The 24,568-nt window shown below is 23.1% G+C and overlaps 1 protein-coding gene across 1 annotated transcript in view; it reads left to right on the plus strand.

Moving 5' to 3' along the window:
- Positions 1-24,568, plus strand: part of LOC134828487 (dual specificity calcium/calmodulin-dependent 3',5'-cyclic nucleotide phosphodiesterase 1-like) — a 105,861-nt gene that overhangs the window by 62,522 nt on the left and 18,771 nt on the right. The window contains exons 2-5 of the mRNA XM_063841466.1: positions 3,827-4,000; positions 10,225-10,570; positions 12,124-12,237; positions 14,752-14,928. Coding sequence (XP_063697536.1) covers positions 3,827-4,000; positions 10,225-10,570; positions 12,124-12,237; positions 14,752-14,928 — 811 coding nt within the window. The remainder of the gene's footprint in view (positions 1-3,826; positions 4,001-10,224; positions 10,571-12,123; positions 12,238-14,751; positions 14,929-24,568) is intronic.

The raw sequence follows: 24,568 nt of genomic DNA on the forward strand, positions 1-24,568 counted from the left end.
TGAAAATGTTTTTTCAAACTGTATTTACAATGGACCATAAATAAAATGATATTGATGATACTTTAGATTTACAAGCCTACGGTCATGGTTCGTTCGGCATTAGACTAAAGAAATGGAGAGGATTTATGAATGTTGTGAAATCTATTATTTCTTGGATGGGAAATTTGTCCCTGAGTGTCTTGTTGAATGCCCAAATGGAGCTAAACGGTCATCAGTTGTAAGGTGTTTATTGGGATTTTGAGCCAAGGTCATTGAACAAATTGATCATTTTTTCTAAATTTTACTTACAATTTTCAGTAAAATCTGCAATTAAGATTTAAAATTTTGTAGAATTATTTATCTAATTAATTAAAATTAAATTAAATAAATTTAATAAATTAAATAAATTTAATAAATGAATTAAATAAAAATTAAAATTCAATAAATTTAATTAATCAAATTTAAAAATTATTTCATTAATTAAATTTATTTAATTTTTATTTTTTTTATTCATTTAATTTAATATTTATTAATAATTAATTTATTTATTATTTTTATTTATTTTTTTTTATTTATAAAAAAAATATTTTTTTTTAATTTTAAGAATAAGTCGAAAGAAAAAAATTAATTAAATTTAATTTTATAGTAATTTACTTAATAGTCCAATTTAATTTTTTTATTAAAATTAATATTAAATTAAATTAAAAAATTTAATAATTAAATTACTTTAAATTAAAATTAATTAATTATATACAATTTAAAAAAATCAAAAATTTTAAAAATCTTTTAAATTTTAAAGATTTTTATATTAATTTTAATTTTTAAATAATTTTTTTATTTAATAATTCACTCAATTTCTGCTAAAATCAATTATTTTAATTTTGAATTATTTAAACAAATAAAAATATAAAATTTTATTGATTAATTATCTGATTTTAGTCAAAAGTTATTTCGATGTTATACTTGTAGCTCAAATCCCAAAAATCATTTTAAAATAAGTTTTCTGTAAAAATTTTAATATTTTAATTTTATGCTTGGTTTGAATTAATTGAAATTTTTTTTATTGATGTTAGAAACCTAAAATACTGTTTAGTGAGCTGTAAAAAATAATTTTAAAGTCAAAATGAAAAAAAAAATAATTTTAAAAGAACAACCACAAAACACACAAATTTCTTACTAAACCAAACAAATCCTTTTGTCCCTGAAGCAACTTGCAACTTTTTTAAAAAAAACAAATTTACTTAACAAACTTTCAAAATCAGGTTAAATTTACACACCTGTAACATGGCGCACAATTCTGCTTTAAATGTGTGGACAACTTTTGGTCTCCGCGATAAAGCCCGACAAATGTCTTGTAATTTTTCATCGCCACTTACGTCCTTCATATTATGATAAATGTCGGTCGTCTTTAACTTCGAATTAAGTATCTACAAGAATATTTAACGAAAAAAGAGGCAAAGCGAGTGAATTGTCAGTGTATTAAGCTTCAAAGTGATGATTAAGTGTCGAAATTTGTTGTCATGAATTTTTAAAAGTTGGTCGTTAATTTTTCTCTTTTTGTTTTTCTTTCACAAATGAAAAGTACAAAAAGTTTGACGTCGCGTGTGTCAGACAAGCGCTGTTTTCAAAAATTTGTTGAAAGATTTTGCGAAAAGTTTTTTTCCAACAACATCGTCAAACATTTTATAAAAAGAAAGATTTTTCATTTAATTAACTTGCTATTCAATGACGATGCCGACGACGACGACGATGATGATGAAAAAAAGTTTGTCCTCAAAGCTCGTAAGGGACTCTTGTGTATAAATTTAAAAACATGTCAATATCGCGTCGATAACGATGCGTGCCACGATCACATGACCTTAATTAATTTTTTCCCTCTATTTATTTATTATCAGGCACGCTGTGGTATCTTCTTGTCTGCGATTACTCGTTGCATGCTTTTTGAGCGAAAACATTGGCGGTGAAGAGACTGTTAAATAATAATTTAATGATGATATAAAAAAAGACAGACAAGAAAATAGTTTGTACGAACTTCTATCGTAGAAGCGTCGTATTGCATGGAAAATCGATATTGTTCCATATATTAAATATAATGATAACGAGAACAAGTAGACACATGCATTCTGTGATGTTGTAGGGAATTCACATAGTGTTGCTCTTCTAATAAGATGAAATCTGCGAAAAAATATAGAAAATTATCGTAAGATGATATTTTATGCCTTGGGATTTTTTTTTAATTTATTTTTCACTTTAAGAGTTCGTTAATTACTTTTTGTGCTTCGAACTTTTTGACTTATTACTTAAGTTTTTAATTATGACACACTTAAGTTGAACTTAAGTCACATTAACTTAAGTTAAATTAACTTTGTCTTTAAAAGTTTTTCAAAGTTCATTAAAAAATTTTTTAAACTTGAATGAAAATAAAAAAAAAAAATTGACTTATTTATTTTTGAACTTAAGCTTAAGTCAAAATATTCTTTTGAATTGAACTTAATTTTAAGTTAAAGTCAAATAAGTTTGACTTAATTTTTTTTAATTGCCATTATTTTTTTTTTTTACGAAATTGGTATTATTTTTTAAAAAATGAATTTCGGCTTATTTCAATTTATTCTTTAGATTTAAGCTTAAGTCAAAATATTTTTTTGACTTAAGCTTAAGTTTAAGTTTAAGTCAGATACATTTTAAAAAATTTAAATTAATTTTTTGAATCCTTGAAGATAACTTGAACTTAATGATTTTGCTTAAGAATAAATAAAAATTATATTTACTTTTGGCTGGAAAGCTCAAAGTAAAATACTAAAAAGTTTATTTTTTTTTTAAGTCAAAATTTTAAGTTAATTAAGTCGAATTAAAAAACGTAATTTTTCAAAAAAAAAAAAAAAATAAATAATTTTTTTCATAAAAATTTTCATGAAAAACTTTTTATGAGAAAAATTAATATTTTTGAAAAAATTCAATTGTGGACTTCGACTTAATTGACTTAAAACTTTGACTTGTAGTTAAAAAAAAAATTAAAAATATTAAAAAAAAAAAATAGTATTTTTTTTTGAATTTTATCTTTTTAAGTAATTTAAATTAAAAGTCAACTTACATAATTTTTACTTATTCTTAAGCAAAAGCGTTAAGTTTTCTTCACTAAAGACATAAAAAAATTTTCCTTTTCTTTTAAAATAATTTTTTTACAAAAACTTACCTGAAAATTTTCAAGAATTAACATTTTTAAAAATAAATCGCATTATGACGCGAAACACCAACTCTTTACAATCCAATATCAACATGTCGCCTGACATCCTTTCTTTTTTCCTCTTTTCTCCTTTTATATACTAAATATACATTTTGAGATGTGCTTCGTATTTTATTATTGTTAATATGTGACACTCTCTACTGGAAAAAGACAACCATTAAAGCGTCGTTGGCGTTGTTGTCGACTCCGTGTTAAAACACAGCATGAAACAGTCACAATATTGTATTTTTATCTGTTTTTATTTTTTTTTCTTTTTCATCTTTTTTTTCTCTCTGTTATTTTTTTTACATTTTGAATGTCAATAGGATTGACATGTCAGTTTAGTGAATTGATTGTGAATGAGCTTTGTCACTAAATTTTGCTAATCTTGAATGTTTACTACTAATTTGCACAATAAAATAAAAATAAATTAAAGGAATGAAAAAAATAAACGGAATTTCTGCTTTGTCATGATTTTAACGTACGTCAAATTTGTATGTGATTAAATGTTTTTTTTTTTTACTTCAAAAAATTTTAAAAAAAATATTAAAAGAGAATTTGTTTTATTTTTTTCTCTTTACATATCGACTTGATCGAATTTCTTTAAACGAAAAAAAAAATTAGTTGCCAGTTCACCCGATGGCAGTGGTTTTATAAAAGACGATAATCCGTTTAGTAGTAATCGCAATAATCTCAATCAGAGTGGACCGCATAACGCAATAAGTGGCAGTAGTACAGGAAATAGTGCCGACAGTAATAGTTTTGTCAGACACGGTCCACGAAACGGACAAGTATCACGTAAGTGTGTGTGTTGTGTCTGTGGCAACTTGATGTCCTTGCATGTTCATTTTCCCACGTTTTATGGCATCTTTAAAAATTAAAAAAAATAAATTAAAATTTCTCGTTCGATAAAGGACTAATGATAGTATCGCATTTTGTTAACCACGTGGTTAACTTAGATATTTTAATAAGATGAAACTTGTGAAATTTTGTCGTATTAAATTTTTTTAAACCACGTGGTCTGTAATAAATCTCATATTACAAATTTTAACCACGTGGTTAGTTAAAAGTTTTAAATCACGTGAATTTATTTAATATCAGAAACCACGTGGTTTGCTTAACTTTTTAATGAAGAGGTTTTGTTTAATATTTCGGCCCCATTGTTCATGATGAACTTTATTTTTAAATTTTTTAACCACGTGGTTAATTAAATTTCTTATACCACGTGATCTTTTTATATTTTAATCCATGTGTTTTCTTTTAAAAATTTTAAACCACGTGGTTAATTATTTTTTTAAACTATGAATTCGAATAAACTTCATGTTGAAAATTTAACCACGTGGTCTATGTAATATTTTAAGGCACATGTTTTCTTTAAAATATTTTAAACCACGTGGTTTAAATAAATTATATTAGTAATTAATTAAATTAAATTAAATTAAAATTAAATTAAATTAAATTAAATTAAATTAAATTAAATTAAATTAAATTAAATTAATTAAATTAATTTAATTAAATTAAATTTAATTAAAATTAAAATAAAATAATTAAATTAATAATTAATTCATTAAAATAAAATAATTAATTAATAATTTTTTAATAATTAATATAAAAAAATAATTAAATTATTTTAAATCACTTTAATAACTAATAAGTATGGATAATTCTACATTATTTCTCGGAAATGCTTTAAAAATCAACAACATGAATCTCTGAAATAACATTGCTAATCACATAATACACAACGCCGCCAGCAGCATCATCTCATCGTTTATTCAAAATTACGCATGAATGACTTTAAATTATAGTCACATACCTCTACTTAATGCCAACATTATTATTTGCTGATAAATAATTAACAACGCAACTATTTGTTTATATTTGCCGTGATAATGCGGTTAGTCTTGCGAAAATAAAACGTGGGAGTACGGCGGCAAAATCAACATGAAACTACTATTTAGCGCGCTAATTATGAACCAAATTAATTAAATTCCTCTTTTGTTTTCGGACTTTTTTGAGGCATCTTGTAAACTTTATATTGATTATTTGACGTAATTTAATTAGATGCGATTTGTGATGGAAATTTACACTGACAAGAACGCGATTGAAAAGTTGTCAAAAGCAGGAGGAGTTTTGACAATCAATTCAACTCTTTGAGTTTTTTGACATTTCCGATTTAATGGGAAATATTTAATAATAGAACTTTAGTGAGCGAAATGGGGGCTTGTCAATCATACCTTCATAATTTATTTATCAAAGCTTTGGATTCAGTCAACCAAATGTTTTAGTTAATCTTCTTTAATTATCGTGAATGATAAATATCGCGAAAAAATGATGCAATAAAAAAAAACAATAGCACTCAATAAAATTTTACTCATATCAAAGGCACGCGATTAATGAAAATCAAGGCAATAACCTCGATAGCTTTGGAATGTCGACCACTTTTACGAGTTTCTTTTATCAGTTGTTTGATTTATCAATAGGAAATGCTTTTATTGATCCATGAAAATGATTTTTTTATAAATTGGGGCAATAAAATTTGAGATTTGAATATAAACTTGAAGAAAATTTGATTTTTTTTTTATTAAAGTTAATTTTTGCTTAAATTTCTTGTCTTTTACACATATTTTATCCTTACTTAATTTTTAAAAAAATTAAGATTTCAGAAAAATTTTAGTTAATTTTGACATAAGTGACTTAACTTTAAGTTAAGGCCGCTCCAAATGACAATCAAAAATAAAGTCCGATGCCCCATTTTAAAAATTGAAAATCCCATGGGGCAAAAAAAAAATGGCCGTTTTCATAATTTTTCAAGATGTTTTTAGAAGTTTTTTAAAAAAGTTTTCAATTTTTAATAATTTTTGTTTAAAAAATCGTAATTTGACATAAATTTTCTTATTTATAATTTTTCTTATTTATTTTTCAAAATTTTTTGACAGTTATTTTTTATGAATTTTTTTTTTCAATTTTTTATACCTATGTAATATTCTGAAATCTATTTTAAATTAGCAATTCTTTTTTTGATAATTAAATAAAAATAAATGAAAAATATTTCACACTCAAAAATAGTTAAAAATTTTGTCATTTTGTTTGAAAATAGTATTTCAAATTTTTTTTTATTTTGCCCCCTCATTTTATTTTCAAAAATTTTGGACTTTTTTTTTTTGATTTTTATTTGGAGCGGCCTAAATTAACTTTACCTTGATCATTTATAATTTTTATAAAATATTTTTTAATTAAAATTTTAAAAAATAATATAAAAATTTTTTAAAAATATAAAAATTTCAAAGATTTTTATTAATAATAGTTAAAAAAAATAATTTAATTAAAAAAATTATTAAATTTTATAATTCTTTTTTAACTTTTAATAAAATTATTGAAATTTTTATATATTTTAATAAAAGTTAATATTATTTTTTTTATTTTAAAATTTCTATTTTTATCAAAATATTTTTAAACGAACATCTGATCAAACTTATGATACCACTCTTGATAACGAAGAAATGTAATTTCTGTAAAAAAAAAACTTATCGCTTATCAATTTTATAGTAGCAAATTTTTATGACTCTGAGATAAGCCATGAGTAACTTAAAAAATTTACAATTCAGGTAATTTCTGTACAGTACTTTTTTTTTGCCTAATTCATTGCCTAATTATTATCTTAAAAAATTACTTTTTAAAAATTACTTTTTAAAAATCACATTTGAATTATTTTTTTTTATCTGAGGATTCCCCCTTTCATTTTATTGTTTTTTCGATTATCTAGATTAACTTTGTATGTTATCGCAATTTTTGCAGTTATTTTTAAATCAGTGCAAATTTCAAATTAAAGATAACCGTGATTAAACTGAAATTTTAAATCCACACGTGCTTTGTATAATAAGTGATTGATAAAAGTTTCGGTAATTCTTGAACGGGGATTTATAAGATTGTTATCAGTTGGAGGTGTGCAATTAATGATTCGCTAATGTTTATTTATTTTACAAGTATATAGTCTGTAATGTAGACATGGAATGTAAAGAATTTCCAATTGAATGTCACAGCTGATTTTTTTAAATTTTTTTTTATTTATTTTTTAAATGAATTAATTAAAATAATTTTTATATAAAAAAAATAACTTAAAATTTATCTATAATTTTTTAAATATTTTTTTAATTATTATTTTTAATAATTTTTTTTTCATAAAAGTTTATTTTTAATTTTATATGCTTCAAATACTTAAATATACAAATTACTATAAATTGTGAAATTACTCAAAATTTGCAAATATTACATCATCATGTAACACACCTCCAATTTCTAATTGGTCATATCGGAATTTCTTTCACATATTTGAATTGATTTTTGACGTAGTCCATTTTTATTTGGCTTATCTTTTAATTGTTAGCCGATTATATCTTATCAATAATATTGGTGGTCCACTGTAGACTGACAATCAATATAAATATCCGCTTAAATAATAGTCTTTCATTCAGTCTTTCAATAGATATTGATCTAAGTGGTCTAAAAATTAATTAATAAAAAATTAATTAATTAATTAAAAAAAAATAATTTAATAAAATTTGATATTTTTTTCTAAAAAAATTAAATAAAAAAAAAATGTTCTCAAAAATAATTTTAACTTCAACCCTCATTTATGCCATTGGCTGTGCTCCGATCCAAAATTCTGAAACTTGCCAAAATGACGAGCGATTTACCGAAACAAACGATCCCTCATGGGCTGGAGGACATTGTGGCATCAGAAACGAAATAACCAAAAATTTCGACACCGAATATCGACTAACCCATTATCGTTCCTTGGCTCGCATCATCAAAACCATCCACAATCACACTCTGGAATACGGATCCGGTGACTTGATGGAATACCAAAAATGGAGCAGTCAATTCGCGTTTTTGCCAACAATCGAAGATCATCACACCGAAAAGGACTTTCATCAACATTTGCAAATTTTTGCTGCGTCATTTCAGTTTTTGCAAAAAGTTCAGTATCGGTATCACATTCAAACGTTTCCGCAATTGTTCGGAGCTTTGGAACATCAGGCGCTGCGTATTTTGTGTGCTTTGGAAAGTAATGAGGAGATTTTGTGGACTCAAAATCACATTAGCAAGGAAGAGATGAACCGCAAAATGTGCCAATTCAATTTGGGAAGTTTCGACAAGGAAAATCAGAATTTTCGTAATGCGAGATTTACGCAAATGTTGTTCCGGAAGTATTTGCACGAGTTGTACGGGAAAGTTGTGGCAAATTTAAATTTATATGAAGAGGCTTAGAATTCAATTTTTTGAAAAAAAAATTAAATTTAAAATTTAAAAAAAAATGTACAAAAACTAAATTTAAGAGCACAACATGACAAGTAGTAAACTGGTAGTAAATGAATTTTGTAATAAAAACTTTTTTAAAAAATAATTTAAAAAAAATAATTTTTAATTTTAATAAAAAAAAATTATTGATAAAATTATCATGTTTTTTAGTAGTTTTTCAGTAATTTTATTTTTAAACATTTTCTAAAATAACTTTAATTTAAAAAAAAAACAGATTTAAAAAAAAAATTATGAAAATATTTAAATTAAAAATATGTAGATTATTATTTATTAAAATACTTTTAAAAATTTTTATTTAAATTAATTGTCAATAATTCATACTTTTTTATTTTTATATATTAAAATTCATAATTTTTTTTCTCATTGATCTTTTATTGAAACAAAATTTCTCAAATTTATTTTTAATAGTTCCATAAAAATTAATTAATTTAATTCAATTTAATTATTTTTTTTTTGTAAAGTTTTTACTTTTCATTACAAAAAAAATAAATCATAAAAAAATAAATATAAATACAAAATATAAAATATAAAAAAAACACAAAAAAAATAACTGCAAAATTTCAAAATAAGTGACAACATTAAAATTTATCAATTTAAATAAAAAAAATTATCAGAACCAAAATATTTTTAATTATCAATTTTATAAACCCACTAATTACATATATTTAAAATAATAAAATGAATTTAAAAAATAAATAAAAATATAAAAAAATTAAAAATAAATAAAAATATAAAATTAATTCAAACTTCAAAAAAAAATATTTATAATTTTTTAATTTCAAAATTTTTAAGTGACAGCTTATCAAGTGGTTAATTTGTAATTTAAATAAAAAAAACTTATTTTCTGACTCAATCGTGCCAAAATTTATTTTTAAAACCCTTTCTCAAGAGCTGAGTGAATTTATAAACCCATTAATTTTATTTAAAATTATTATTTCATTTTTTTTTTTTTTAAGGCGGTGCGAATATATTTTATTTTATTTTATAAGCTTTTTAAAGGCGCACAATATATCATTTTATTTTAATTTTTATTATTTTTTAAAATTATTTTTGTGAAATTTTTTAAACTATTCTCAACTAAAAATTCTTACCAATTTCCTATTTTTAAATAATTAAAAAAAAAAACAATTAAAACGCATTCGAAATACGCAAACATCATATTTCTATTCAAATATTATAAAAAAAAACTTTGCATTCACTTGCAACAAACAACATTAATTTGTCAAGAATTTGATTGATCACCTTTGAATATATTGCTTCTCATGAATATTGAAAAAAGCAATTTCGACATATAAATATTCACAAAGGCTCAGCATCAAAACATTTCTCTCTGTCGTCCTTCGATTATTTGCTCACATGGTGACAGTCGAAAAGCAAACAGTAATATCTGATCATAAAAGGAGAAATGCAATCAAAAGTTCATATTTACTCAAGTCTTTTGTTTGAACAATGGTAGACTCATATTTTGTGGTTTTCCGAATGAGAAACTTGCAAACCAAAAATATTCGGCAGACAAGTTTGCATTAAGTTTATTAATTTTTTTATTTACATTTTTCCTCGTAAAAACCGATTTTTCTTGCATTTTTTTTTCATATTGATTTTTTTAAATCCCATTTCTTGAAAAAAAAAACTAAAAATAGCAAAAAATCTAACCCTGGAATTTTTTTCTGTCTATTTTTATGTTTCGTGGGCTCGTGCAGAACAAGGCTCGTTAACGATCGTACGAAGATCCAGCGGAAAAAAATCACATATCCAGCAGCAGCAGCAACTCGACGACTACCAGCATCAGTCATCGTCGGAGGACTCGTCGTCGCTATATCAGGATTCGCAACAAGTAGATAGTGATAGTGAACAATTTGTAAATTATTTTAGTGATTCTAGGTACGTTGAGGGTGATTCGGAGCAAATTTCGCTCAGTAGAACAATCTCTACTAGAATGCAATCCCGAACAATTCTCACAAATGAGGAACTAGATAGCGTAGATTTGGCCACAGACAACTTACCAGCCGTCGATACACCAGATGCATGCGATAAAGCTGCCATAAGGTGAGTTTTTTGGCATTTTTTTTACCCATTTTGTTCAAGATAATCCTTTTATGCGTCGTCATTCACACAGAAGAACCCTTTTTTTTGTGTGTTTGGGAATATTTTACTTTCTTTCACTCGAGTTCTTGTTAGAGAAAGACAAAGTTGTGTGTCTATCGAACGGAAATAATGGAACGCAACAATTGGACAAAAGAAGGGAAAGGAAAGTTGCTTTATCGAGAAAGACAATGCGAAAAATGTTGACCCAAAACCATTAGATAAGATTAACAGCCTTTTTTCATCTTAGACGTCGAACTTTTACCTAATTTTCGCAATCTTGTTTCAAAATTAATTTTATCTCATATAAAAAAGGAACTGTTAATCCCATAATTTTACCGGTTGATGCGATTTCGTCAGTGATGGAAATTACAAAAAAAATGAATTTTTTTGAAAATTCGTTTGAGTTAAAAAAATTAAATTTTAATTAATTAATTTAATAAAATATTTTTTTAAATTTTTTTTTAAGCTTTAAAAAAAAAATTTGTTTTCCAAAATTCACGAAAATTCAATTTTATTTTCAAAAAATTTAAAATAATTAATTTATTCATTTAAACTACTTTTAAATTATTTTAATTAATTTAATTGAATTTTATTAAAAAACTATTTTTTTTTTTCGTTTTTTATGATTTTTTTTTTTCATTTTTTTTTCATTAAAATACTACAAAATTTTTTTACAAATTTTTTAATCAATTTCGTTTAAAAATTTTTTTATATTAAAATTTTTATTAAATTAAATCAAAATAAAAATAAAAATGAAATAAGATAAAATTAATTTTCGAAATTTTTAAAGTTTTCTTACTTTAAATAAAAATATGAAAATATTTCAAAAAAAAATATTTTATTTAAATTTTACGTTATTCAATATTATTATGAATTCAAATTTTTTTAAAATTATTTTTAAATATCAAAACTTTATTATTTAAAATTATATTGAATAATTAAAAAAATAACTATAAAATATTTAAAAATAATAAAAAAAAATTTATTAGATTGAATTTAATTCTTGCAATTTGTTTCAAAATTATTTTTTCCTAATACAAAATAGTAAGATTTAAAAAAAATTAAAATATTTTTATAAATTTAATTTTTTTTTTAAAGCTTTATTATTATTTAATATTTTTATGTCGTCAAATTTATTTTTTAAAATTATTTCTTATTATATTAATTTTATTTTATATTTAATTTTTATTTAACTTATTTTTTTTATTTTATTTTAATTTAATTTAATTTTATTTTTTTTAATAAAAAAAAAAATTTAAACGAAAATGATTTTTTTTAAATACTACAAAAAATGAAAAAAAAATCATAAAAAACGAAAAAAAAAAATCTTATAAAACAATAAAAAATCTTTAAAAAAAAAAATATTCTCATAAAGTGACAGCACTGAAAATTTTAATACCTCGCCTTACGGAAACTCTTTTGTTTCATTTTATTCCGTCACTCAAAACTTTCAAGGTCACCATTTTATCACGTAAATAATATAATGTTCTTTTCTTCTCATTTTCTTTTTGCAGACTACGATGTCTTTTGCGGCAGTTGCAACGTGGAGAGATATCTGCAGAAATCCTGCAGAAAAATCTCCATTATGCGGCACGTGTTCTCGAAGCCGTATTTATTGACGAAACAAAGTGAGTATCCTTACAATCAACTCTTTACCATTAAAACGAAAATTTCATTCAAAATAACTCTTATACCAAAAAATTCTTCAAATTGCGATAAATACGAAAAAAAATTATTGCGCGTCAACGGGAGTTGATTTGATTGAGAAAAAAACATCGAAAGGAATTTATTTATGGCTTCAGGTTCCCTCTTTTTAGTTATTTATTCAGAACTTCGTTGCCACACACACACCAAGGTTGTCTTACAATGGCTTCCAATCTGGCATTGAACCATTTTTTTCTTACAAAAAAAAAAAATCTCGAAGAAAATTTAATATACACAAAATTCCATAAAAAAAACGTATAACTCGACTTATTGGATTGTAAAGTGTGTCAAAAAAAAGATTTATGAAGAAAAAAAATATTTTTCACATACACGTTGTAATTTAGTTTAACACAACTGCTTAAATGGATGCCTAAAAGCGAAATAATAAAACATCTCAAGGCATGACAAAAAAAAAGTAGAAAAAAAAATAATGATAATAATGGAAAGATCACACACACACAAGAAACAATCAAATGATGAACAAACAAAACTTTTCTCTCTACAAATTTTTTTATGTTTTTTTTTCTCGTCGACGACGATGACAATAAAACGAAAAAGGTAGAAAGTCAGTAAAAAGTATTGTCCCAAGAGATTTTTTTTTCATGCCATAAAAGAAATTTGTCTAGAATAAAAAATTTCCACTTTACGGAGAAAAACGTTTACTTTTTCGTTAGTATTCATGATTTAAATAAGTGATAAACATTCGATACGAATTCATTGAAATATAAACAAAAAAGAAAATTCATGCCAGAAATGGAAGCACTCACACATGCCAAAGAAAAAAAACAAATAAAAAAGGGAAAAAGTCATCTACATCCCATTTTGTAGCGAATTTGTAAACAAAATATGAATTTAAAATGGTGTCAATTATTCATATTTATCCCAAAGGATTTTCTCCTAAACTTTAAATGTTCAACGCAAAAAAAATTCTCATTGTTTATGAAATGACATGTAAAAGTCATGGCATGTGAATGATTTTGTACACGCACAATTTGACTCGAATTTGTCCTTTTTTTTTTTTTTTGAACTAGACTTGGGGGAAATTGATATTTAAGGGCTTGTGTGGCAAAGAAAAACGGGTTAAAGTGATTTTTCATGTTGCTGAACAAAAACAAATAAAAAATAGTAAAAAGTATAGTTTTAACCCTTTTTCGTGGTAGGCAGGGAGAACAAAAAATGGCACACGTTTCGTATTGATGCCATCAAATTTTTTATGCAAGTAGCAGATAGAGGATCAAAAACTAATTTGGCAGAACTAATATAGCTAGTTGAACTAATATTTGAAAGCAGACACGCGTGGGTATGGGATTAAGAGGGCATTGAAATGACATTGAAGCAATTTATTTTTAGTTTTTAGTTTGAAATTGAATTTTTTTTTACAGGAGAATGGGGGTTAAAATTCAAATAAATATTTTTTTTCAATTTTTTAATTTAAATTTATTGATAGTTGATTTTTTATTTTTTAATTAATTAAATGATTTAAAATTAAATAATATTTTAAAAAAATATTTTTTTTTAATATGAATAAAATTTAATATTTTTTAGTAATTTTTAAAATATTTATTATAAATTTCATTATAATTTTTGTTTATAATAAAATAATTTTTCTGAAAATTATTAATTAAATACTAATTAATAATAAATTAATCGATTAAAAAAATATTTTATTTTTAAAAGTAAAATAATTAATAATTTTTATATAGATTTATGAAAAATAAAAATGAAAATTAATTTAATAAATATTTTAAAACTTTTGATTAAAAAATTATTTAAAATAATTGGTTAGATAAATTATTTTTTTAAAAAAATTAATTAACTCAAATAATTTATTTTAAAATAAAATTATAATTTTTTGCATTAATTAATTTAATATAATTAATCAATCTTAATTTTAATAATTAATTTTTTTTAATTTTCTTCTTGAATAAAAAAATATTATAATTTAATTTGAATTAATTTATTGATTATTTAATAAAATTATAAAAAAATAATTCAAAATTATTTTTTTAATTTAAATTTAATTAATTTTAAATATTTTTTCATAAATAATTAATTAATTTTTTTTTTAATTATTTAATTCATTAATTAAGGAAAACTATCAAAAATTAAGAAAAATCGTTTTGTGCGTGTACAAAAAATCATTCAACTCGTAATCTTCGTTGTTCCTTTCAAATTCCCTCACAAACTAAAAATCATTTAATTTTTAATAAAATCTTTAATAAAAAAATTTATAAAAAAATAAAAATATACAATTCCAAACTATTTTTCTCTCTTATAATCTCATTAATGCAATCGCTCGTAACTCCGCACTGTACAAAAATTTCCACTGCCACTGTATTTTGCCGCAAAAAAAAAATCACAAAAACACACAAAAAAAAATTCTTCACATTTTTCGCAAAAAAAAAACAACATTTTTTGTTGTGTTAAACAAAATACAGTCCTGATGGCGGTGGAAGTGGACCGAATAAGGGAAACAGCAACGAATCCGATGATCCAAGGCCACCTTTTATGCGGCAACAGACGACAGGGGGCTCTGTTAAGGGTCCTCCCCCGCGACAAAATACAATCACGAGACGACGTCTACGTGCACCAGTTTGGGCTTCCAGAACTGCAAAGTACAGTTGTCTATTTGAAAATTTTTAACTCTATTTTATTTTTTTATGTACAACAATGTGTTTGACTAATATATAACTTTTTTTTTTGTTAAAACACATTTTTTTTTTCAAACAACACAAACAAAAATTTTTTTTTGATTTTTTCATCTTTTTTAACATTTGTGGCAATAAATACGAACAATTGCTTCAAACTTGAGTTTCTTACAAACTTTTTATCTTCTTTTGTTGTTCTATCTTTTTTTATTAAATTAATAATATTTACACACAAAAAAAAAAAGTTAGTGATAGACCTTTCTATTAAAGTTCTTTTCTTGTACTAAAAATCGCCTTAAAACACTTGTTGCATTTATTTACAAACTTTTCATCCGAAAATTTCCATACAAATATCGAAAAAGTTTAAATTTCAGCAGCATGTGTTCCAAACAATGTAGCAATTTATCGATATTCTGTCGTCAAAGGCATCCAATTTCATATTTCATTAATTTTGTTGGTGTTATGAAAAAGTTGTTTGATACGTGATGCCAGTGTCAAATTTCGCACATGCCTCGTAGACAAGCGCCGATCAAAAAATTTTGACATGTCTAACAAATAATCCGATCATTAATTCATGTTTTTTCATTCATTTATTTGATTTATTTGTAATTTACGATACTCGCTGACAGGAGCAGAAATTTTTTTTTTTTGAGTTTAAGGTCAAATTTAAATAACTTTTTATATAAAATGAAGAAAAATTTATAAAAAAATTATATAATTTATTTTTTGCTAAAAGTCATATTAAGTCAAAATAAAAAAATAAAATAAAATTTCTTCTAATTTAAAAAAAACACTTTTTTAAGTATAAACTTAAGTGCTTAAGTCAAAAATTTTTTATATTTTTTTTACTTCAATTAAGAATTAATTCTCATAATTTTTGATAAAAAAAACTTAATCTAAGAGCTTTTAAAGTAAAAAAAAATAATATTAATAATATTTATTAATTATTTTGATTAAGTTCGTAATTAAGTCTCATATTTTTTAAGTTGAAGCTTAAGTCAAAATATTTTTAATTAAATTACTTCAGTAAAATATTAAGTTTCTTCATTTTTCAAATTAAAGCTTTTGAAGTAAAAATTTTAAGATTTTAAACTAAAATTTTCAAATGAATTTCATTTGTAAGCTTAAGTTAAGAACTTAAAAGACTTAATAGACTTAATTTTTAACTTAAGCCGACTTAAGCATTAATTTGAATCAAATTTTATCTGTGATGAAACAGAAGTTTTTTCTGGGATCCAAATTTTTTTTCCGAAATTAAATTATTAATTTTTTAACCTATAAAAAATACTAAATAAAGCATATTAATAAATTTTTAAGTAAATTTATATAATTACAAATTTTGAAGATGATAAATTAATTTATTTGAAGAAAAAAAAAAATATAAAAATTTTTCAAAAATCAATTTTTCTCTAAAAAAAAAAATCACATCCAACAGAATTTCTTCTGCTGTGTAAAATGTTGTGCCAAAAAGGAAATGTAATAAAATTTAATAAAATAAAGGTTTGTCAAGCGACAAACTTTAATCATTTATCTTTAAAAAGTACATTTCGGAAACCTATCAAATTATCGGTAAAACCACCGTCGCCGCCCATCCTTAACGCAATATAATTCAATCAATGTTATTTATTTATTTTTTCGTTCTGACTTGAAGCAATATTCCAGGATAATGATGATAAAGGTTAAACCAAAATGGTCGTTTTTTTCTCTCTCATCGCTCTCGCATGCCAATCAAGCGACCGATGCGATGATGCGAAAACATGAAACACAAGAAAGCCCAAATTTAATAATAATAAAATCATCATCGTTTATACCTTTTTTCTCTCGTAAGTCCTTTCCCGCATACGGGACAAGCTGACAACATCATTTATTTGATAAATGTATATCTTATTCACCGTCACAGACCGTATTTATTTTGTGTCATTATTTACTTTATTGACTTGTTCTTTGATGATTTTCTCTCTTTGATATGCCAATGATGCAATTTGGTCAAATATTAAATTTTATCTATTTAGGTCATTTGACATTAAAATTTGTAAAAAAAAAAGGAAAAATTAATAAATAACGACCCTTAAGCGATTCGAAAAAATAAATAAATTAAATAACGTATCTAATTACGTTCTGTGCGGATAATGACGTTAAAAAACACAAAAATTCAATAAAAAAAAACGGAAAAGTCCATTAAGAGTATTTTTAATTCATGAAAGGAAAAAATAACCCTTTTCACACTATTTTTAGATTTTATCTGAATTTTGAATTGAATTCAAATTCATGCACGGTAATTGAACATTTTTTTCATGAAATTGAATAAAATTAAACCTTTACTTTTGAAGAAGAAGAAGAAAAAAGAGAGGGAAGGGATAAACGTAAGTTGATTCTTTTATTTTGGGCTTTTAAAAAATATATTTATAAAAAAAATAAAAGGGTTCATAAAAATGATAGACTGACGTTTTTAACGCACATTTTATTTATTTTGTGGGTTTTTTTAATATTAAATATGGAATAAATTAATTATTTATTTATTTTTGACTTTCAAATATGTGCAAAAAAATATGTACATAATTTCTTTTTATCTTTTAAAATTAAATATTATTAAAATAAAATAAATAATTTGTCTTTCAAAAAATTTTTTAAATGATTTAAATTTTAAATGATATTTTATTGATTTACAAAAATTTAAAAAAAAAAAATAATAAAAAAGAATATTATTTAATTAAAATTATTTTTTTTTATTTATTTAATTCTTGAATATTAAATAAAATAAATAATTAAAATTTTAAAAAAATATAATTTAATTTAAATTATATTTGAATAAGAAATAAAATAAAATTTTAAGGAAATATAAAAATGAAAAATTGTTAAATTTTAATAATGAAAAAAAAATTATTTAAAAAATATTTTAGAAATTTTTCAAAATTAAATAAAATTAGATTAAATATATAAAAAATAAATTTATTTAAAAAATTGATAAAAAATTAATAAAAAAATATTTATTTTAACTAAATATTAAAATTAAAAATATTAATAAATTGAAGAAAATTTAAGGAAAATCTGAAATAATTTAAATTTCTTCAAAGACAGTTAATAAGCTCGTTACTGACATCAGTCCTTCATTTAAAAGACAAAAATCATCTTCTTTTTTCATTCCCTTTAATTTATTACGCAAGTAAATATTCTTATACATTAAGCCGTCATATCGTTAGCTTATGCGGATCAAAAGAAGGGTAATGTAAAATATGATAATCATGAAAATCTTTTCAAATTCAATTATCATACCTTTCATCTGTTGTTAACGAAATTTAAACAACATTTAAATATGAAATTTAATTCCTGGATAAAAGACGAAAAAAAAAATTCAAGATTTTTTCTTCTTCTTTTTTGCATGATTCAATTATTCTGATTTATTTAATTTTATCTCGAAAATTCGCCTTGAACAAAATTCGCACATTGTGACGTCGCGTCTGTGTAAAAATCCAATTAGAGTTTGTCCAAAAAAAAAAATATATTTTTCTTTTCTCGTATGTGACGTCCTTGCATTCACTTTTGATGATGACTTGTATTTATTGCCGTGTCGTGTGCGAGTGTTATTTTATTTTTTGTGCCTTTTCATTAAATGCCTTATTGAGAAAAAATCTCATTATAACGGATTTTTTTCGTGCATGTTTGTTTTTATTTTTCTTCTTGTCTTTTCTTTTTCTTCCTAATTATAGACGACTGTTTCAACGTAAACATCATCATTTAGTACCGTCGTCCCCGAATAAGAATAGGTGTGTTGTCCTGTTTAATTATATCACGGTTAAAAAAAAGTTGTGTTCGTTCGTAGCGCCCAGTGGGATGAAATTAAAGTTTTCAAAAGTTTTTGAGGTTTAAAAAAATTTAAAAAAATAATTTTTTAAAGAACAAATTTTTATTAAAATAAAATAAAATTAAAATTTTAATAAAAATTTATTTGAAATTTTTTAAATTAAAATAATTAAATAATTATTTTTTTTTTTATTATATTTTATTTTTTTTTTTATTAAAAAAATTTATTTTTTTTTATTAAAAAAAAATGAAAAAAAAAATTAATTTATTTAAAAAATAAATAAATTCATCATTATTTATTATTTTAAAATCTTCGACAAATTATATTTAATCATCAAAAAAAATATTTGAATTTTTTAATAAAATTTAAATAAATATTTCGAATTATTTCATTTTTTGGAGGGATTTTTTAAAAGCTTCCAAAGTTTAATAAATATTATTTAAAAATTTTAATTTAAACATTTTTTTATTAAACTAATAACATTTAAAATTTAAATATTAAACGTAATTAATTATTTTATAAAAAAAAATTAAAATTATTTTTTTTTTAAATTAAAAAAAAAATATTTTTGAAATTTTTTTAAGAAAATTAATAAAATAAAAAATATTTTTTTTTAAATAAAATTGATTTTAAAATACATAAATAATTAAATGAAATATTAAATTAAAATCATAATTAATTAAAACTAAATTAATAAATTTTATTATGAATTATTTTTAAACCTCCAAAACCTTTAAAAAGCCATTTCATCCCACTGTGCGATGTAAATGTCTTAGACTCCCTTTTTCTGTTTGCTCAGTAATTAAAACGGTTGTTGTTGTTGTTGTAGAAACATAGAAATCGATGTTTATAGAAAAAGTAACTTAGTAATCGTTATCTTGTTTATCTTTTACATTTTACTTTTTTGTGTTTGTGTATTTATATTTTTAGTTTCAGGCACAACTTTTGCGAAAAATTTAATTAAAATATCCTTTTTTCTCGAGTCTCCTTCGAAAAAAGTTGCTAAAATTTTAAGCAACAAAACCTTGTTAACAGCGAGTCCGAACATACAAAAAAAATTTTTCGACTTGTATTTACATAAAATGGTCTCTTGTAACAAAAAAAACTTGACGATATGTGTTGGAATTTGCGTTCGAGTCAAAAACATGCAAAAATGAATGTCGGTCTGAAATACCTCAATGGCACATCAAAATAAATAAATAATAATATTCTGTCCGCAACGCACAGGATAAAAAAAATTAAACAAAAATATACCCATGGGCATGTTTTTCTCGATGAACACACACTTTTGCTGCTACTCTTCACGTGAAAAAAAAAACTCATTTTTATTTTTCTTCATCATTTTCTTGAAGATTTTTTTTTGCTTGATCCGTTTCATGCGGAGAATCACAAATGAAAAGAAAATAAAATGAAAATGAATGAAGATTATATTTCTTTAAATAGAAAAATATGTTTTCCTCCTTTTATTTTTTTATCCGATCCAAGAAAGATCTGATCTGACAAAAGGTAAATTTTGACCTGACAGCAAAAAAAATTGTTATGACTACAAATCTTGTTGCAAAAAGAAAAAAAATTGAATTTGAGGGTTGACCTTGGATCAAATATCCTTTTTCGCCACTTTTGCTCAAGATATAATCTTTAATGCAATGAATAATGCAATTTTGATAGACAAGACAGGCAGACAAAGGCTTAAATGTGTATTTTTATAACCTTTCAATCTAGTCTGATGTCGGATTCATAGAGGTGATGTGATGTGAACATATCAGCAGCAAGGTGTCTGAACTTTAAATTTATTCATGGACGATTTTAGTTTACTTAGGTACGTTTTGGATTACCAAAGAGGTAGATTTTCTCGAAACCACAGACGATTTGAGGAATTATGATGAGATTTTATCATTTTTTGTGGTTAAAAATAGTTTAAAAGTTGTTATGACTTGCAATGCATCTAGTTTTGTCAATATTTTATGATGGTATGGGTTGCAATAAAATTTTTTATTAATTCAAAAAAATATATTAAAAAAAAAAGTTAATTACATCGGATAAAATTTAAATAAATAATTTAATAATAACTTTAAATAAAAAAAATTAATAGAAATAATAAAATTTTAATTTTTTTATATAATTTTTTTTCTTTAAATATTTTTTTTTAAATACTTAGCATTAGTATTTAAAAAAAACAAATTTAAATAAATTGAAAAACAAAACTTTAAAATTAATAATTTTTTTCAAGAAAAAAAAATTGTATTAAATTCAATCTTTTATTGAAAAAATGACAAATAATTAAATTTTTTAAACTTTTAAATGCAGTTTTTAAATATTATAATAAAATTTATTTTAATTTTTTTTTCTTGAAAAAAAATTATCAATTTACAAGTTTTGTTTTTTACTAATGCTAAGTAAGTATTTAAAAAAAATATTTAAAGAAAAAAAAATTATATAAAAAAATTAAAATTTTATTATTTCTATTAATTTTTTTATTTAAAGTTATTATTTAAATATTAATTAATATTTTATCCGATGTAAATAAAATTTTTAAATTTTTTATATTTTGTTACAAAGAAAAAAAAAATAATTAATTATAAATGAAAAAGTATTTAATTTTTTCAAATTACTTTTTAATTTAATTTTTTTAATTTTTATTTAAAGTAAATTCATTAATTGTACAAATGACTTAAATGAATTATTTTTTTTTATATTTTTCTGAGAACTTGGGGTTCTTGGTATTCAGAAATATTTATTTACCTTAAAAACAATATTTATTTAACCTTCAAAAAACATAACCTTCCATCTAGCAAATTTTCAGTCAATAAAACCTTCATGGTCTGCGACCTACGTGCCCCTTGTTTTATTTAAACAAAAGTCAGACCAATTATATTTAATGATATTGACAAAGCCATATTAAAATACTACCCAGAAATGCAAAACTTTTTTTTATATATAAAGGAAAATCAATTGAAAACAGCTTGAGACGTGGTTTCATGCCAAATCCGCTTGAAATATTGATAAACTAGAAAAGAGATACACATCAAAGTCGGATTTCTCAAATACTTTGAATGAAATATTTATTTGCTTAGAGGCATGTTATAATACTTTATCATTTTATGGAATAATGTAAAACTAGAATTCCAATCATTCACCTACAGTTCCTTTGATTTTCTCTTAATCCGACATGATTAATCTTGTTGGAAATATAATATATGATATTTTTGTGTCAGATGATGGAAAAGGCTCAAAAAATCATAAAAAAGTGATCTCTAATGAAAAAATTCAAACAAATATAGAAAATTTTTTAATTTAATAATTTATTTTTAATTTTTTTTTTTAATTTTAAAATAATTAAAAATATTAGTTAAAAATATTTAGTAAACATATTAAAATTTATTTAATATTTTTGGATTATTTTAATCTTTTTTAAACTAAAAAAAAAATTCAAAATATTTTAATAAATACAATGACATAATTAATTAAAAATAAATACTTAAAATTAAATTATAATTTGAAAAAAAATCAAATCAATAATAATTTATTAAAATAAAAAATAAATAAATTTGCCAAAAAATAATTTTATTTGCAAAAAAATAATTTTCATTTGGCGAAGTTATTTTATCCAATTTATTTTTTGTTTATTATATTTTTTTTTTCAAATTATAAATTAAATATTAGGTATTTATTTTTAATTAATTATTATATTTATTAAAAAATTAAATTAAAATTAAAAATAATAAAATTTTCATTTCTTTTAATTATTAAAAAAATTTTTATTCACAAAGAATTGTAAATTTCATATGAAATTTTACAAAAAAAAAATATATTTTCCTCATTCAACTGAGACAAAAGAAAACAATAAATGAAATTTCCCAAAAACAAACACAAAAGACAAAAACTAACAATCAACTTAAAATTAAGAAAGCAAACAACAAATTACTTTAAGCAAACATTTCACACAAAACGAAGCAAACATCACTTCTCTTCCATTTTTTTATCCTTCCATCCTTTTCTTGCCTTTTGTGGCGACAATAAATGTCGAGTCAAATAATGAACCGGCATGAATAGAAAAGATGATGATGACAAATCATTCGCCAACAACAACGACGAGAGGAGGTTGTACCAACACGATAATAATTTCACATGACAATTCATTGTTTTTTTTCCGAGGCAAAGTCATGCCGGGAACTTTGTGGCAAGTGACTTCATTTTCACGAGAAAATAATGGTGAAAATTTTCTTCTATGCCGACGATGACGACAAGAGAGGCGGAAACTCGAAATCTTTTGTGCAAACAAACAAATAATGATAATGATGTTTTTGTTTGCACTTTATTATTAGCTTATCGTGGATGAGTAAATAAAGGGATCAAACCCTTGAATGAATCGTTGAGGTAAAATGTGAATGAATTCGAGGCTAATTCTCGGAATTTTCATTTTTTTTCTCGTCGGGCAAAAGTCAAGTTTATGTTTATTCATGTCGTCGTTCGTGTCATAAAAAAACTGAAAAAAATAAGAAAAATTAGCGGAAGAACGTTCTTGACAAAACACAAAAAAAAAACGGCAACTTTTCAGCAGAGGAAGTGCAATATTTTATGTTCGTATTCGAACAACAATGCCATCCGTCGAGCCGGTGAACGGCGACGAAACGAACAAACATGAAGTTGCAGAAGGCACTTGACAATATGCTTTATTGCTTGAGGTTTCCTGCACTTATACGATGATGACGACGCGACTCTGTGTGCGAAAATTTGTTGTCATCAGGGACGAAACGGAATGATATAAGGACTGAAAAATGTGAGGAAAACATGTTTTTGCATATTAAAGTGTTGTTTTAAAGAACTAACAAGAAATTTTAGGTCTTGTAGTCATTAAATTTTATTGCTTTGACGCCCAAGAATTGAAATATTTTGAGCTTTAAGTTACGAAAATATTTTTTTTTAGCTCTGAGTTACCTGAATTTTTTTTTTGAGTAACTGAGTTACCTTAAATTTAAATTTTGAATTGTGAGTGACATAAAAATTATTTTTGAGTGACTGAGTTTAATCAATTTTAAGCTCTGAGTTACCTAAGAATTAATTTTTAAGTTACTCAAAGCTACTTGAAAAAAAAAAAGTTCTGAGTTACCTGAGAAAAAAAATTGAGTAACTGAGTTACCTAAATTTCAAATTTTGAACTCTGAGTGACTTAAGATTTTTTTTGAGTAGCTGAGTTTCAGCCTCTGAGTTACTTGAGAACTTTTTTTGAGTAACTGCGTTATCTGAAATTCAAAATTTGAACTGTGAGTGACTTGAGATTCTTTTGAGTAATTGAGTTACCTAAGAGTAAAACTAAAAGCTCTGAGTAACCAGAAAAAAAATTAAAAATTTTAAATAACTGAGTTACCTAAAGTTCAAAATTTGAGCACTGAGTTACTCAAGAATCAATTTTTTGAGTAACTGAGTTACTAAAAAAATAAATTTTGAGCTCTGAGTTACTTGAAAATTGATTTTTTTAATAACTGAGTTACCTCAATTTTAAATTTTGAGCTCTAAACTTATTCTTTAAAAAGCAAATAATAGTTGAAAAATGTCTCTTATAATAATAAAAATAAATATCAAAAGCTCAGCTGCGAAAAATTCTCACTTATGACACAATAATTACCGTTAATAGAAAAATCAATAAATTCCATCCAAAAACTAATAAAGCCAAAATATGAACATCTCTCCGCTCGATTTATTTTTAAATTTGGTGACTCTATTGTTGATGAAAATACTCTGCATCTACAGATAGTTGAAGCACAAACGAAAACTAAAAAAAAAATCAAAGTTGTCTAGTCAATA

The sequence above is a fragment of the Culicoides brevitarsis genome, chromosome 2 (assembly GCF_036172545.1).
Source record: "Culicoides brevitarsis isolate CSIRO-B50_1 chromosome 2, AGI_CSIRO_Cbre_v1, whole genome shotgun sequence".
Classification (NCBI taxonomy): domain Eukaryota; kingdom Metazoa; phylum Arthropoda; class Insecta; order Diptera; family Ceratopogonidae; genus Culicoides; species Culicoides brevitarsis.